Genomic DNA, 17,423 nt, shown 5'->3' with positions numbered 1-17,423 from the left:
GGAGGAGCGGGGAGAGGCGGGACCGCCCGCGGGCAACGCCGCAGCCCGGGAAACGCCAAACATTCACCGCGCGGGCCCGGCAGACACCAAACAAACCCCGCGCGGCGCCCGGGAGAGGCCAAACACAGCGCGGGGCCCGTCCCTGCCCCCCCGGCCCTTCTGCGGAGCCTCCGCGCGGTCGCTCCGCTGCCGGAGCCCCGCAGGCCCCGCTCCCTTGGCGAGGCACCCACAGCACCCGCTCGGCCCCGCCGGCTGTCCCAGGCTTCGGTACACCCCGTCCCTGCCCTGTGTCCCGGAGGGTGCCCACGGCAGCTCCAAAGCGCAGAGACCGGGAAATGCTCCTGCGCGCGGCGCTCAGAGCACGGGGCCAGCGGGGAGGAGGAAAGCGCCTGTCGCTCGCAGCCCCTCTAAAGAACGCAGTGCAGCTCCCGCGCAGCCGGTGCGGACGCCCAGCCCAGCCCAGCCCAGCCCAGCCCGCCCGGCCGGCTGCCGCCTCAGCTCACCGCTCCTCGCAGCCGCGGCCCTGCAGCCGCACGGGCACGACCCGGTCGAAGATCCGCTCCGCCGCCATCTTGCGCTGGGCGCCCGCGGGGCGGGGCCACAACATGGAGGCGCGGGGGCCGCCGGGAGCGGCGATGGCCGCGGCGGGGCCGCAGCCGGGGCGGTGCGGCCACTTCGTGCAGAGGAAAGGGCGCTTCTGCAGGATGGTCCCGGCGCCGGGGAGGCGCTTCTGCGGAGAGCACGGGCAGGAGGAGGTGCGGGGCCCCTTCTCCGGCCGGGAGGGCGGGAGGGCTCGGGCAGCCCCGGCGGTACTGCGGGGCCCTGGTCCGTCAGCACGGGGAGATTGTCAGCGCCTGTGCCTCCCTCCGAGCCCTCGTGTGCCGCGGCACTCGGGCAGCCCAGCAGTAACGCTGCTGTTGCATTATAGGTTTATTATTTTAGGATCCAGTTAAGTATTACATTCTTCTCTCAGTTTCTCCATTCTGGTTAACCCACCTACCTCTGAATAGATGTTTTATGAAACCGATGCCCCTAAACAGCTTTTTTGAAACAGGACACTGAATGCATGCTGAACTGTTGTCTAAAACTTTTCTAACTAGGAACAAAATGACAGAAAAAGAATTCCCTGCCCTCTTGATCCCAAACAGTGAGTATATGTAAATGCTTTCCCTATTCTTTGTCAGAGTTCGCATGACAAATGCTATTACTTACTTTTCTTTCCATTTTGATTTTAGCACTGTATATGAAGACCAACTACAAAAGCATTTAAAAAAATGTAATTCAAGAGAGAAGCCAAAGCCCGTAAGTGCAGCGTAAAATCAGCACTTCCTTTCAGATTTAAGACCTTAAACATTACATCTCTGTAGAGAATTGGTTGTGCTGACAACAGCTGACAGCACTTCTAGCAAGCACTACAGTAAGGACAGCATGGAAGCTGAATAAGTACTTCCTGAAATGGAATTCATGTTCCAGTCTCCTCCTGTTCTGTGTCCCTTCACACTGTAGTTTGGTACAACTTTTCAGTTCTCTTAGTTACAGAAAAAAAAAAAAGCTGAATTCATTTTTCTCAAAAATGTACCCTGAGAACAGCCTCTTGCAATGCCATTCATTTTGGAGGCTGGGTAAGAGGTTTTCCTCGGAAAGCAGAACTAGCAGGGAGGCTCTAGGTATTTTCAGCCAACTCCTGGTTCCTGCAGGCCAGCAGTGAGTCACGGAAAGCTGGGCAGACACTTGCAGCCAGTGCTGAGGGAAGGAACAGAATATGTGTTTAAAAGCTGTTCCCAGAAAAGATGGCTTCTTTATTGCCTTTCTGCCTTATTAGTATTGCACTGTCACTGTTACCTGAGAAACAATAACAAATGGTCTCTGCAATCAGTCAATTAAGCACTGACTGCTTAAATCTTGCGAACATGTTCAATCTTGTAAAAATGTGTGAGAACACTCATTTGTGCCAGGGATTCAGGATCAGACTATAGGAAGAGAAATTACGTGGAAAATCTTATTTTGCTGTGGATACCTATTGCTACATATCTTATGATAAAAATGCTGAAGAATGTAGTAATTTGCTTCCTGGTAATTAACAGAATCAGATTTTTCTTTGATTTTTTAAAGGTCTACTTTGTTCAAGATATTAATGCAGGTTTAAAAGATGTGGCAGAAATACCAGAAAAGCAAGTGAGTATAATTATTTGTTTTTAAGTTCAGTCCTTACATAACATGTTGCAATTTATCATATGAGTATAAAGCACTAGAAAACTTAAAAGGTCATATATTTATAGGTGGCTTTTTTTTTCTTAAAAAGGTCACTTTATCTTCTCTATCCAGTGAAGAGCTGCAGAACTTAATTGTCAAGTTGAAAAAAGCAAGTAATGGTGAGCTTACTTAATACTAGATATAATATGTTTTAAATTGAATTGATTAAGTATTTCATTGTTATTTCCATTGTTAGATATCTGTAAAAATATGAGACATGGTATTAAACACATATGAAGTAATTATCAGATAGACTCCAACAGCTAAATGTTACTATGAAAAATAAACTAGATTGAATGATAAAACACCTATCCTTTGTTCCCTTCAGTTTGTGTTTCCCACTCAAATATTACTACAGATAACAATACAGCTCTGTTATAAACATATGATGAGAGATTTATGTTCCTAACAGACTGTTTGCTAGTGCTACAGATTGAGCTCATGTCACTATTGTAACGTGTGTTACAAACCAGGAACTCTTGGAAACTGGAACTCTTGGAAAATGGAAAGTGATGCCTAAAAGTTTTGCATTTCCGTGCAGGCCTGGAACTCCATCTAAAGGAAGAAATACTGTCCCACCAGGCTTTACAAGAAGCCTTAAATGACCCAAAGAATGGGGAATCTGCTTTCAAACACTTGAAACAACAGGTGTGGTCACTGATTTACAAATAGCTATAGATGGGTTTGGAGTGAAATTGTGCTGCTGTAAATTTGAGCCACTCTGTGTGTATAATGCTAGTAGCTTCCTATAGAGGAAATCTGATATGCTTTACAACTTTGTGCTCTTCAAATAATAGCATATATACAGCCTGTGAATGGCTGCTTTCTTAAGTGTGAATAACAGAAGCTTATTTACTGAAATAAACTTTAAATTGTGTGGTGTTCTGAATTATTACTTATATATTCATATTTTTTTATTAACTCGTAATAAAACTGAGCTACAAAAAGTAAAATATTTGCTAAGAAGGAATCTTTTACTTTTGCTGTAAGAGCTGGTCCTAGGTCTCCTGGTTGTGTAAGAGACGCACAAAAAGAATTGGAGAGCCTGAATTAACCTTCTGCCTTTTTAATGTGTACTAAAACAGCAGAAATTTTAAGGGAGATGGGTTGTATAGTGTAGTAAAATGGAAAGGTTTGGGAAGAAAAATTTAACAGTGAGAAATGTGTGTTTCCTGTGCTCTACTTTCCTTTCTTGTGTATTACAAAACACATAACTGCAGGAGAGAGAGAGCTCTGCAGGCACTAATGCTTTACAGAAAATGCAGTACAGTACCCATATTTTGGATGGCTACTTTGAAGATCAGCAAGAAGAATATTATAATGTGTACCTGAACCCCAGTATCCATTCCACAGAGTTCTGAGTGGAGTTCTGTGAGCAGGGGAAGAAGGGCAGGGTACTGCTGACTAGTCAGAACGTATAACCCCTTTGTACAAAAAACATCTTTTCCTTAATCCCTCACTGAAGGGGAGGCTTGAAAAAGTCATCTGCAGTTTGGTGACGTAATCATTTTTCTATAAGGCATCAAAATACACTGTGTATATATTTGCTTGGTTCACAAATAATCTTTTGATGTTTGTAGGCTTCTATTTTAGGTAACATGGAAAGACTGCATTTACTTGGTCCAGGAAGATGTTTTGTTGAGTTTGGAGCTGGGCGAGGAAAGCTGTCTCATTGGGTTGATGTTGCCTTGCAGAATGTTGAAAATGTGCAGTTTTTGCTTGTGGAAAGAGCAACCACAAGATTCAAGGTAAGAGGATTGTCACATTAGCAGAGTGTGATTTTTAAACTCTTGCCATTGAAGCTGTTAGTATTAGATTTTTAACTTCAATAAATTTAAATTCCAAAAGTTCTACATTCTGTACTTCGCCAGTAGCAAATTTATTAGAAAAAAAATCCTGGTGTTTAATGTTGGAAATTCACAGATGTTGACTTGACAGGAAAAAGGTCTGGCAATATTATAATTATTAGTGGCCAGCCCTACTTAATAATCTTGTTCTGTTTAAACAGGTGGATGGAAAACATAAAAGAAGAGATTCTATATTTGAGAGGCTTCAAGTTGATATTCAGCACTTATGTTTAAGTAAGTTCCTTCTTGGCTTGTGTCACTCTGAAATAGAGGCTTATTCTTAAATTTCGAATACTGGGGTTCAAGTCAGTTTGTATGTAGAATGCTTAAATGGTCTTGGTTTTGAAGATTATTCTCAGTGATTGCTTGGATATGTTAATGCTATGTGTATACACATATAAACACACAGGCATGTACATATATACACACATTTTAAATGGAGATTTAGTTTTCTACTCTATACACTTGCAGGACACCATTACAGGTGAGAAATACCAAAACAAGTGCATTTTGAAGGTTTTTTTTAGAACTTGCAGGATTAAACATCTTTGCATTGTATGGTTTAGGTACAAGTATGCACCATCAATGCTATAGAATTTGTGGGAACACCTCTCATCAGGAGATGCATTAATGTCATATTTACCTTTCACAGGCAGTATAGAAAGGCTGAAATGGTTAAATGTGCTTCCCAGCCACAGCATCCTATTCTTTTCATTTGTTTTAGTAAAAGAAACTTTCCTTTGACCAAACCACTGTAGTTTTAGTAGTGGTAAACATTTATTTCTAAGTGTGCAGAAATTATTTTATTCAGAAAAAATGTTGCCCCAACTATAATAATATATAGGTGCTAGGGTTATTGTGGATTGCATGGGGGGGTTGTTGGTTGTTTGTTTTTTTCCCTCTCCAGGTAAGGTACCTATTTTGGAGAAGAAAAAACTACCGGTGGTAGGAATGGGGAAGCATTTGTGTGGTGCTGCAACAGGTATGAATTATAGATGTGTGAACTGCAGAAAGTTAGGGTACTAAATCTTACACTCTGAATGGACTGATCTTCCAGACTGTCCTTTTAAGCTCTTCTTGCCCTCTAACTCTTTGTTGGTGAATATAGCAGTTATATTCTAACTACCTATTGACTCCAGTGGAACAGTAAAAGGATAATAGGTGAAAGGATAGTTTAGGCAGAAGTAAAGCCTTTCTTGGTCTCTACAGATTAGAACAAAGAATACTGTGTGGTGGCATGGGTCATTTGTAATCTGGTGAAAGTACTTTTTTTAGCACAGTTGCCTCTTTGAAATATTTTTCTTTTAAATTTGTGTTGGCTGTTTGAATGTATCCCAAGCAAACAAATAAGAATGTGTTTCTGTCCTGATAATTTTAAACTAATATTTTTCGAACATCATATGCTTACTACGGAAAGATATCTCAAATATGACACCTTTCTAGGCATTGTGACAAAGATGACACAGTTAAGCATTTAAGAAGTACATGTGCATATTAAATAGAATGTGTCCTAGATATCAAATTTCTGGAGCAAATAGTTGCATGTTTTACAGGGAGGAGATTCTCCTACAGTATGCCAATTTATTACCCAAGTGTTTCAAATTCACTTCTGTAGAACAAATATTCCAGAGGATAAGCCCTGAAGAGCTCTGGAGGTCTCATAATATTAATTTAGCATTTAGGGTTTTCATGTTTTCAAAGCATGCTTGTAATTTTTTTTATCATTAAAATTGTGTTTTGGCTTAGTTTGTGATGTATGATTTTATTTTTCTTTATGAGAAGTACATTCCCAATCATGATAGAGCCTGTATAAATAATGGCATGGTGTTTATGGATATTTTTTTGGTGGTGTATCTGTTCATTCTCAGATCTGGCTCTGAGATGCTTGGTTGAAAGTTACTCAACTTGCTGTGGTGGAGAAAATGAAGAGCCTGCAGCAAAACGCTGTAGGACTGCTAAGACAGAGGTGGCTCCTGACACTGCTGCTGGTAATGACAGCAACACAGAAGACCATAAGCCTGTAGCTGGAATTGTCATTGCTCTGTGTTGCCATCACAAATGTGACTGGACACATTATGTAGGCAGAGAGTTCTTTAAATCAGTTGGACTGGGAGCAGTAGAATTCCATTATTTCCAGAGAATGAGTAGTTGGGCCACTTGTGGCATGCGAGAAACCACAAGCAAAGCCTCTACAAGTGAAGAAAGTGAAGACCAAACTAATGACACAGAAGAACATGAGCAAACGTTCAGCACGACAGAGAGTGGTTCTGATACATGGCAAGGGTATGTAATTTTTTTTCCTAGCAAATGGACTCCAACAGAAAAGCAAAATTATGTATAGTGGCACATTAAATTGTTTTGGGTCCTCAAAAGAACTCATTTTGCAGAAATAAACTTATTACTGAACTTACAGAAATACTTTACTTTAAAAATACAGGGTTTATGGATGTACATTTCAAAATATATCAACAGTCACAGTTGCCTGACTAAATTGAACTTACAGTGATTTCAGTAGTTTCTCTAAGCTTAACTACTAATGTTAACTAACCAAACTCTTCCTCTGACAGATGTTGTTCATTCTTTTCCTCCCTTTTATGACACTAGGATACTTACTGTTGAAGAACGAAAGGAGATAGGTTGCCTCTGTAAACGGCTGATTGATCACGGACGGATTGAATATTTACAACAACAAGGATACAAGGCTGCACTACAGTATTACACAGAGTCTGCTGTGTCCTTGGAGAATGTCCTGTTGACAGCTGTCCCAAGTCCATTTTTGATAACAGAGCCAACTACGTGACAGGAGATAGATTTAGAATTGTTAGGGGAAAAAAACCCCTAAAAAACTTATCTGGATTTTTTTAAAAAGCTAATTCAATGTTTACAAAAAAAATGTTTTAGTCTTTCCTGTACCCAGGAAAGAGTTTTATATTTCCCATTACACATATGCAAACCAGTTCTCATCAGTGGAAAAATAAAATCCCTAAGACTATTTGACACCTGTTGTAGGCCTCTTTGCTGGGAAGAAGTATATTGGTATTGTCTTCCATTCTCAGTTACATTCTTTATTCATTAGGATTTATGATCGGAGGAGGATCAGAAGTACAACTTTCCAGATTTCCTGAAAGACAACAAGTGAAAATAAGAGAGGAAATAACATACTTTATTTTCACTTTGAAGTTCAGGATAGCTTTGTATTTCCTCTTAAATTATTTAAGTAGGCCAAGGTTCTTTCATCAGCCTATGCTGGTAGGGGAATCTATCAAGGAAGAAAACTAACTTGTAAGCTGTATTCTTGATGTATTTTTGCTAATTTGATTATTCATTCATGAAATATTGATAAGAAAAAAGCTGGCCTAGTGTTCTAAATCAAGAGCATTTCATTCATTTTTTTAAGCCTTCACAAAACACAGAATGAAGATCAGAGAGAACATTTTATATCTGCAATGAAGTGCTCTCTGCAAGAAACAGCTGCCACCTGCACATCTGTTAAGAAGTGTTTATTTTGGCTTCTTACTGCAACATTTAAACTGTTACCTTTGAGGCTACAAACAGCAAATTTTTGTCATAGTGTTTTAGAAATGGGAATAAACTGTGGGGCTGTTTTGTTTAGGTGACTGACTTATGTCAGGGAAAGCAAGTTGTGAGAAACATCTGTTTATCAGGTGTTGATACTTCATTGCTAGAAGATGTATGTTGGAAACATAAGCATCTCTTCCTTATTCCTTCTTTGGTAGTACCATCTGGACAACATCCAGAAATAGAAAAAGTTGAACTTCATGAGATAAATGGTGCTGTAAGACCCAAACTATGTCAACTGATTAAATTACAAATACAAAAGACAGCTTCTACTTATCCCGGCTCTAGGTAACTCAGGCACTTTTATTCCTATGCTCCAAGGTTCCTGTCTGTTCCTACCAGAATATATGCTGTTTGTGTGAAGATCTGCTGTGCCAACTCCGGATAAAAGCACCCCCTGCCCTCAGTAAAAATCGTTTTACAGATTTTTTGGAAAATGTTATTCATTTATTAAGAAGAATATTCATGTTTCATTTCTATATGTATCCTAGATTTTATTTATCCAGTTTGTCCTTCCCTTTCTCACTGTATTCCAGAGAATCAGAATTAATAAAAAAGTCATACCTGTTTTCTTGAGGGACTCCTGGATATACATGTGCATGAAGTCAATGCCAAACATTTCCTGCTGCTCCTCCTCTTCTGTATCCTCACACAGAGGGAGGGTTACCTCTAGCTCCAGTGGGTTGTCTCTGAAGTTGACAAATCTGATAATTCACCAAAAAAGGTTATGCTTGCAATAAGTTTTGTCCAGAGAAAACAATTCTTTTGAAACTGAATTAAGATTTGTCAATCACTATTTTGAGCAAAATTAAATAAGGCTTTTATTATACTAAACTCACCCCTCTATCAATAGTATTAAGTAAACTAAGAAGACTCTATATAATAACACTAGCTGATTGTGGTGGGGAAAAAACATTGCAGTCCTTGTCACTTTGTGTTCAGGTTTTCACCCCATGGTCGGGAGTATTGAGCTTCCACAAACAGAGGACTGATGAGAACAACAGTGCAAATGCTTCCTCCCAGCTTTGCAAGGCAGTAGCCAATCCTGTCTATCCTTGTCCTTGGTCCATCCCTGCACCTATGCTTGCATATATTTGGTTTAAGAGGTGCTTCCAAAACAGCTGGAAACAGTAATTGTCTTACTGGGTTAGACATGATTTATGTGGACTAGCATTCTTTCTCTAAAATGGCCAGCATCCAGGAATCTAAATGAAAATGCAAACAACAGGAAAGTTTCTGTCACGGTATACATAGTATTGCATATTCAATTAAGAATGTCCATTATTTTTTATTTTTCATATCCTTTCTTCCTTGTCCTCATACCTAATCATTTTTGTTTAATTCTGAATGTTTGATTTCTCAAAGTAGCAAAGTTCTACTTTTTGCCATTTTTATGCCTGTCACATATTTTTCTGCAGGCTTTTGGCTTTAGAGAGTGATATAAAAGGCCAGTTATGGGGGGGCATGAGGACATTTTGGAAATGAGAAAATGTATTACAGCCTGCTTTGTCATTTGGGACTGTAACTATCATCATACGCTTCTTTATGAGTTTCACTACACAAAGGTTGCTTGACCAGATCCTCAACTGTTGTGAATCTGTGCAATTATGCTGATTTATATGGTATTGTGTCCGTCTGTACAACTGTGGTCATGCCTTTTCTTTTCCTCTTCCTTAGTATCATTCTTTGATATACAACTCAAAGAAGGCTTTAAAACTTATCTTCTAGTATTTCTATTTATATTTCTGTTGCTTTTTCTTACCTCAGATTTGTCATATCTTTCATACAAGCTGGAATATCCTTAAGCTTGTTGTTGCTAAGAACAAGAGTACTAAGATTTTTCATATTACAAATGGTTTCTGGCAAAGAGTTTATCTCATTCCTTTGGAGCCATAAAGTGTGGAGATTCTCCATTCTGAAAAACAGGTATTTGTGCACTCAATCAAGATTTATAAAATTAATCTTATCAATCATTACGATAAAATAAATAATTCTTCAGCCACATAAAGGCTAAAGAATGCAACAAGTCTCTATCCAACATAATCACCTAATCTCTGTTTGAAAATGTCATTTGCAATAAATATTTAACCTTATATTGTTAATTGAATGGATTATTCCAGCTCACCCAAAACATCATTTTAGGGCTGACAAAATCATAAGTTTGCTGTGAAGTTAACATAAAAATTATCTTTTGAAGTAGCATTTAATAATTAGAATTTCAGTGCAATGGAATTGAGACTAAGATGAGCTTTGAGTTTTATTTACCTGTCAATTGCATCAGGAAGCTCCTGGAGTTTATTTCCCCCCATATCTAACCATTCTAGATGTGGCATGTTGAGGAGAGCTGAAGGGATGGTAGTAAACTGATTCATGCACAAATCTATGTGTGAAAGCTTCTTTAAATCACTGAGCTGAAAAGAAGTGGAGATTTAATGCAAGTTTGTGTAGCTGTTGCAGCATTACAGCAGTGCTCTAAAAATGTTAACAAACATTACAACGTATTTTGGAGCTAGTTAACACGGAATGGTTTCTGAGTTACAGTAGCTGGTATTATCTAACAGTTACAGTTCTCACCTGGAAGGTAGGTAGGTTTGAAACTGGTCAGGCAGAAGAACTTTACCTCACCTGGTAGCAAGCGCCGTAAGTGCTGAGAGGCTGAAAGCCATGACTACAATCCATATATGCACTAAGCCTCATGGAGAAAGAGAATTTTAAAGACAGCACTGTCCTTAGTATGTCATATTCCATGAAATATGACATTTTTCATTAGTCAAATATTTAGATTTTTATGCATCAAATTGCATGTACTGTATTTTAGAGTGGACCTTGACACCATCTATGCTGTGAAGTCTACTGACATTCTAAAAATGCAACATAACATCATTCAGTATTGCAGCACCTAACTCCTTTGGTGAACCATGCCTTCAGGTGCTTTTACAATGTTCAAGTGATACAAAGATAATTTATGGCAAATCTGATCCAACTGTCTAAACATTGAATGCCACTCAAGTACATACAACCAAAGCTTCACAGCGTTCACATCACTGTAGTCTCGACAGGACACAACTATGCATTTGCTATGAGCTGTTAATTTAAAAGCCATCACTCTACATTACACCATGTGACCTGTATCCATGCAGATTTTGTAAATCCTGGATTTTGGTTAATAGTGTATATTTCCATTTGAAGATTTGATATTGGGTATCACTGTCTGGATTCACTCAATTTTGCAAGGCACTGATTGCTGACAACTATTGTCACTACTATGTTTTTAAATAAATTTTAAAAAGTATATATGGTTGCATACTTGTCATCTCTGTCTAAGAGACTAATAGTTAGAGATGCAGGTCTCTCTCACATGTAGGTCAGTTCAAATTAAAGCTCAGTAGTAGGTGAGCAGTTGTTTTTATTCCCTCATAATTGTTTTCAATGTTTGAGAACAACAATTGTTCAACTGCATGCATAGGCAGTTGTATAAATCACACAAACCCTTTTGAGAGCAAGTTGTTCTGGTCAAGATGCTTACAGTTGTGTCCTGGCATGTGATATGAATTTCTACTCTCAACCATAAAAGAGAACTTCTCTGTGCTAAGGCATCAGAATCTCAGTGGGGTAAACCAGTGAAGACATTCAGCCTAGACAAATTGACATGAAGTGTATCACTGCCCTGTATGCACTGCCAAGCCATTTATCTGGACAAAATAAAGATTGGCTCCTTCAGCTACTCAGGTATAAGTATGTTTTTCTCACATGGCTTCAGTTTGACTAGTCATAGAAAGGCTGTTCACATCAGTATTTCTGTGGATTAGTTGTGAAATCAGAGTATCACAGCAAATCTGAAAACATGGAGTGCATCCTTCAATGATTATTGGGTTTGGATAAATTCAAAAAATATGCATTAAACAAAACAAAACAGTGTCAAAACCTGAGGAGGAAGATCACAGATATTCCTGTTGACAGCCAGTTCCAATCTTTCCAGACTGATACAGTTACTTATTTCCTTTGGAACAGACTTTATTCTATTGTAACTGAGAAGCAGCTCTTGGAGGCTGGTCAGCTGGCCTGCAGAGAGCACAAATGAGACATGAGAAATGCTCACGTTCATTCTATTTGAAATACAATATTACTTGTTTTGTCTTATCCTTTAACTGTTATAGAAATGCTCTGTGTTTTCACAAATTTAAAATAAAAATTTTTAAATAATCACTGAAATGCAAATAGTAGGACTTCAGGACTCTTTAGTACAGAGCTGCATTCTAAAACCCCAAAACTGAAAAATTAGGAATAGACTGCTCATGCTCTGGACTCAGAACATGAAGCCTGTTTTTCAATATCACTTTTCTAGCTGCATTCTGATGTCTAGTCCCTGCTGTGTTTGCAGGCTTTCTTTTTCCATGGGGAGCTTTCATAAAGATGTCTTCCATCCAGTCATTTTTTAATTTGTAGGCAATCTGTGGTTTGGAGATCTCTGTCTCACTGTCAGATTTAAATCATCTGTTTTCTAACTACCCAACAGGATTTTTAGACAGGGAAAGGGCACAAAAATGGCACATTTGTGCAATTTTCTTAGAAAAGCAGCTTAAAAGAAAGCACAGCTCACCAATTTCTTTAGGTACACTTTCAATTGAGTTCCGGGATAGATCCAGAACAACAAGACTCTGAAATCTTCCAATAAATTGAGGAATTTTCTGCAGACTAGTTCTATGAAGCTGCCATTCCTGGAGATGGACTAGTTTCAATAAGCACGAAGGTAGTGTCTAAGACAAAAATATGAACCAGAAGAAATTCAGCTTAGTATACAAGAAGAATACAGGCTGAGGTAGAAATTTTATTTGAACACTAACAGTCTTTCGTTCTTCTTAAGCTATGCTGTAACATGTAGGTTACAAAATGAATCCTGGTAATTGATTTCTAAAACATGCTAAAATTAGCAAGCATAACTGATACTATTTCAGTATCATATATATTAGGAAAAGGTTTATATTTTATAAGGACTTATATCAATATATTAGGAAAAGTTTCTTCCTTGAGAGAGTGGCTAGGCACTGGAACAGGCTCTCCAGGTCACAGCACCAAGCCTGACAGAGTTCAAGAGGTGTTTGGACAACACATGGTGGGACTCTTGGGCTGTCCTGTGCAGGGCCAGGAGTTGGAATCTATGATCCTTGTGGGTCCCTTCCAACTCAGGATATTCCATGATTCCATGATCCCAAAGTGAATCCACTGTGGGCTGTTATTGTGATCACAGATTTAGCCTGCCCCCTTTTTGCTCCCAGTATTTACACACCTGCACTACTGTCATTGATTGACAAGTTTGAGACTTGCTTTGGTTTGTTTGTTTCTTTTTTTTTTTTTCAACAAAGTCAATATAACTGAAGATGAAACTGCTCTAAATAGATTTCTGCACATAAAGGGAGATTTAAATTCTGTTTCATAGTCTGTTAAGAAAAACAGTGAGCAGCTGAGAGTAGAAGAGCTGAAGGATAGAAAAACTACAATGTATGCAAAGAGTTCCAAACAAGGAGCACCGGCCTATGGACCACCAGAGCATTGCTGGGCCTGGCTCTCCCACTGGCCTCAACATGGCCTAATTCTCATCACTTCATAGCAACTGGTATCTGCATCTCTCTGTGGCTCAGGGGGCTGTGAACTTCCACTCTACCATTATATGCTGTTAGTGGCTTACCCCCCACGCATCAGAAACAACAATAATAGTGTTCTGGGAATCTACTACCTTATTTCTGCTCTTAGAAAGTAAACAACGGTAAGAAATGTTCTCATGCACCTAAACAACAGTTTTCACCTTGATACATTTCAGTAGTTCTGGTGTGTTAATGTTAAATGAGGATTTATGTCATGAAACTTGTAATTCAGAATGTAAATAATTTCTGATGCAGAAAAGCCTTTTAGGCTATAATTTTGCCTAAGAGTAATGCTTAATATTATGACTAAAAAAACCCAGCTTGCTTTTACACTCACAACGTGTCCCAACTCACTGTGAGCAAAGCACACAGTGAGTACTTAACAAAAATAGTACAACTGTATAAGTGTAAAGTTGTAAATAGTAGTTTTCTAATGCTATTCAACATGCATTCCTATCAACATTACCTTCCATTCTTCTTCCTCTATCCTTAAAATTGCTCTTCCACCTTCATTAATAACTCTTTCTTTGAGCTTTGCCAAAGCAGCTCTTTCCTCCCAGACAAGCAGTAGCCTACAAGAGAAAGATCTGTCAGTGGGGCAACAGTGAATACAGACAGTAATTACTATCCTATCTATTTTCTGGAAAAAAAGACACAGTAGCCTTTTTGGATGTCAAACAATGTTGATTATATCTGGATACTAAAAATACTATCAAATTGAGGGAAGACAAACAATTAATGTAGTAATTAATGAGGTAATTCTTTATATAGGAATTCTATTTTACAGTTCTTCAAATTTACATTCAGAAGGAGGACATAACTTAATTAACTTTCAACATGTTGCAGCAGGGTAACAGAATATAAAGTCATGTGGAACTAAGTTCCAAAGCCTTAATTTTGAGGCAGTCTCCTAAAAAGAAAACCTTCCATTACACCACATGTAAGTTCAACAAAACAGGGTCAAGCAGCAAGACATTCTTTTAGCTTGATTTCCAAAGAAGACTTCAACAAGAACTATGACAATTAGGCTAATTCTCTTTCTTTCTGCTTGTATTTTCCATTAGTAGCTTTTGAATTTATTCCATTTCAGACACACCTGATAAATCAGGAAGAGGTCTAAAAATAGAATGCTAAATTTCTTCAAATTTAAATTGCTGTCCAGACAGAAAACTAAGTGATCCTATTAATGCCTCTTTGGAGAAAAAAAACAAATTTCCACAGGTTAGAGTATCCACACAGTTATTTTAGTATCTGAATTTAGGGGATTTAGTCTATATACTAATATTTTTATCACAGACACAATTCTTGGTTTGACCTGACCATATTGCTAGATTCTAACCACTGGGAATTCTGCTGGAGTAACAACTAAAGAATTAATTGAGTCTGGATGAGTTTGAAAAGATTAATTACAGTCTTCTGAAATGCAACATATGGTCTAGCTTTCACTTAATTAAAGATCTACAATTTACCTTCCTGCAGACCTCTGCCTGAATTCCTTTTCTTTTTGCAATTCTTCATTTATCTTGTGTATTCTCACTTCCCAAAGTGTCTTCACAGCAGTGAATGTGCCAAGGCAAACTGCAGTTTCAGCCATGATCCTTTACATGTTCAGATGCAGTCCCAGGAATCTGATGGAACGCATCAGCCCATGTATCAGTTACCAGCTGGGGACAGTGACATGAGAGCTAAAACCCTGCAATACCCACTTCATTGTATTATTACACACACTTAATGTAGAGGACAAACAGGATTTTACCATCTGCTTTCTCTTTATAAAAATAGACAACAGCACCTAGTGAAACTGTCTTGTATTAAGAAATGGTATTCTTGAAGTCTCTGTATTCTTATTCAGCTTCTCTCAGTTCCTTCCAATGGTAGGCTAAGTACTCACCTTAATTATTAAATGCAGATTTGAGCATTTACTCCCATCCCAGGAAGAAATTAAGCTGTTACATGCAATGTAAGGCAGTTAAATTCTGATACCTGTATCCTGGCAGCTACCTGATATAAGTACTTGTGACTTAAGGAGTTTTGCACTTTACAAAAACTGAAACTGTTCCTGGAAATAAATTAGTAAACTTTATTTGCATTCATTTTCTTCATGGTTTAACTCATTATAATGCATTTTATAGTTAGTAATGCATTACCTTTAAGAAAAGGCTTTTAAATTTTTCTGCTTTGTGTTTGAATCTTCTTGTAGCCCTGCTGAGTGTCAGGATCCACATTTAAAATTAAATTCAGTCTAAAGTTTTGAAGTCATCTATCCCTTAGTGAGATAATTAAGATATATTTTCCTGAAAAGCAGCAGTCATCCTAATCAGTGCACCACTCTGAAAATCATTCATGTTACCGTTACTTCAGTCATTTGGGGAAATGGTTTGTCTTTTAGAACCAATCTTTTCTATTATATTTATTCCATTATAATTTTGTGTGGCCTGGACAAGCTACAATTGCTTAGTGAACATTTTTGTGTTCAAACTGTCAATCATTCTATTTGCTTACTATGTCTTTTGTTACCATACTTACTTGTAAAGCATGATTATACTAAAATAATTTAATTAAAAATGTGTAGACAAATAAAATTTAAAATATTAGGATTGCTTCCTGTTGTAAAGACAACATAAAAACCAAATTATAATGCCTGAATAAATAAGAAGCTGGTCTGATACACTAATATTTAGGATTCTTAACTGTTCTCTCTTTGTTAAGGAAAAATGTCAGGATTTGACAAGTGACACAAATGGTAACCACAGTTTGGCACAGTGCAGTCTGGCATTTGTGTTCCAAAAGGATGGAATTTTTTCCTGTAAAGAAAGGACTGTATTCTCTTTCCCTCCCCCACATAATTGTGAGCACATTTGCTAGTTTGAAGGACTAACTAGTTTCTTTTTCAGTGGTCCTCAGAGTAACTACCCTTCCGAGTCCTCATCCCAATATGCAACAGTAATGCTATATATGCATGAGGTCTTTTGCTCTAGTTAGTGGTTACAATTTAAATTGTCTGATTTTTTCAGGGTTAAATTTCTACTGAGATGAAGTGATTGAACTAATTTATAATTTCTTGTTTGGAGATTTTTTTTTGAACTACAAGCCTTTTTGGAAAACTAGAAATCCTTTTATATAAACTGTGCAGAAAAGGGATATTTGTTAATAGTTGTACTAGTAACCCAGTATCATACTTTACAGTCAAAACAATACTTGTTTCTAGTAAATCTTACTCTGGGCAACTCCCTTTTGCTGTGGAAAGCATATTATTCAATAAGTGTTCCTTCAGAACCATGAAATATGAAAGGGACTAAATATATGACTTTATTTTCAGGATGGTTTTATCATATAACAGGACTACCATCAAAAGCTTCTGGTTCTTAGATCTTATTATTTGTCAAGAAAATAAACCCCATAATACTCATGCCATCACAGCCAACAATTCAGGAGTGAATTCCCAACTGCAGCTCTAAAACAACTGCAAATTTACTCCCAAGTAACCAGATCTCCCTACAACTTCATCTCCAGGCATCAGAAAGAATTTAACAACAACTTACCTCAATTATTTGGTGTTTTCACGGATTTTCTGTGACTCATTGCTTTCTGGACAAGAGCAGAGACAAATTACAAATCTTGTCTGTATTACCAAAACCATTTAGAACTCTCAGACTCCAATGCAATGTCAGTCTAGTTCTAATTTTAACCTATGCTGAGAATAGAAGGCATCACATGAGGCACTTCTGCAACCTCCCCCAAGCATTTACCACTGTAAAGTCTTCCCAGTTTGCTCAGCATGATGGGGCTCCCCTGAACTCCGGCTTAAAAAAGTTACAAATTGTGAAAAAGAAGAACAAAGGAGTAATTGTTATTCTCCACAATGAGCTCATATTGAATTAAAAATAACAAAGATAAAAAAAGTTTTGAATTGAAAATGACAACTACTTGCTTACTCTAGTAATGTTTCTCTGCAATATAACTGAGCTTCAAAGTGCTAATAAACAGCAACACAGACTAAATAGACTAGAAAAAGTATTACATCACTAAGTATTTTACTCATTACTTCTGTCCATGCTGAAAAATTCTTTTGTTGAAGAATTTTAGTGCCAATTAGCAAAGT

The 17,423-nt window shown here is 38.1% G+C and overlaps 2 protein-coding genes across 5 annotated transcripts; one reads left to right on the top strand and one right to left on the bottom strand.

The window, feature by feature from the left end:
- Positions 1-179: 179 nt before the first annotated feature.
- Positions 180-8,250, top strand: TRMT13 (tRNA methyltransferase 13 homolog). The gene is made up of 11 exons (XM_027651458.1): positions 180-755; positions 1,101-1,147; positions 1,236-1,302; positions 2,113-2,175; positions 2,303-2,372; positions 2,795-2,901; positions 3,834-4,001; positions 4,262-4,334; positions 5,008-5,082; positions 5,969-6,383; positions 6,705-8,250. The coding sequence occupies exons 1-11, from the start codon at positions 336-338 to the stop codon at positions 6,898-6,900; spliced, it is 1,701 nt and encodes a 566-aa protein (XP_027507259.1). The 5' UTR covers positions 180-335; the 3' UTR covers positions 6,901-8,250.
- Positions 7,150-17,370, bottom strand: LRRC39 (leucine rich repeat containing 39). 4 transcript variants are annotated; one of them, XM_027651471.1, is made up of 9 exons: positions 16,864-17,370; positions 14,791-15,014; positions 13,788-13,893; positions 12,280-12,436; positions 11,605-11,741; positions 9,945-10,090; positions 9,442-9,594; positions 8,244-8,383; positions 7,150-7,221 (listed from the first exon to the last, which is right to left on the bottom strand). In XM_027651471.1, the coding sequence occupies exons 2-9, from the start codon at positions 14,913-14,915 to the stop codon at positions 7,166-7,168; spliced, it is 1,020 nt and encodes a 339-aa protein (XP_027507272.1). In that variant the 5' UTR covers positions 14,916-15,014; positions 16,864-17,370; the 3' UTR covers positions 7,150-7,165. The 4 variants fall into 4 exon arrangements, with proteins under 4 accessions (XP_027507272.1, XP_027507275.1, XP_027507270.1 ...); XM_027651474.1 differs by having other exon boundaries at positions 14,791-14,985; XM_027651469.1 differs by having other exon boundaries at positions 14,791-14,949; positions 16,864-17,366.
- Positions 17,371-17,423: the final 53 nt, after the last annotated feature.

Source organism: Corapipo altera, unplaced genomic scaffold (assembly GCF_003945725.1).
Source record: "Corapipo altera isolate COAL_440 unplaced genomic scaffold, ASM394572v1 57, whole genome shotgun sequence".
In the NCBI taxonomy this organism is placed as follows: domain Eukaryota; kingdom Metazoa; phylum Chordata; class Aves; order Passeriformes; family Pipridae; genus Corapipo; species Corapipo altera.
The sequence above is the reverse complement of the archived record's forward strand: the minus strand, read 5'-3'. Positions and strand labels throughout refer to the sequence as shown.

Coding starts and splice junctions, on each gene's coding strand:
- TRMT13 (XM_027651458.1), top strand. CDS start 336: ATGCTCCTGCGCGCGGCGCTCAGAGCACGGGGCCAGCGGGGAGGAGGA. Junction 1,303..2,112: donor CAAGAGAGAAGCCAAAGCCC/GTAAGTGCAGCG, acceptor GATTTTTTAAAG/GTCTACTTTGTTCAAGATAT. Junction 2,373..2,794: donor GTTGAAAAAAGCAAGTAATG/GTGAGCTTACTT, acceptor ATTTCCGTGCAG/GCCTGGAACTCCATCTAAAG.
- LRRC39 (XM_027651471.1), bottom strand. CDS start 14,915: ATGGCTGAAACTGCAGTTTGCCTTGGCACATTCACTGCTGTGAAGACA. Junction 13,894..14,790: donor AGGCAGAGGTCTGCAGGAAG/GTAAATTGTAGA, acceptor TTTCTCTTGTAG/GCTACTGCTTGTCTGGGAGG. Junction 9,595..9,944: donor CTTCCTGATGCAATTGACAG/GTAAATAAAACT, acceptor CCTGTTTTTCAG/AATGGAGAATCTCCACACTT.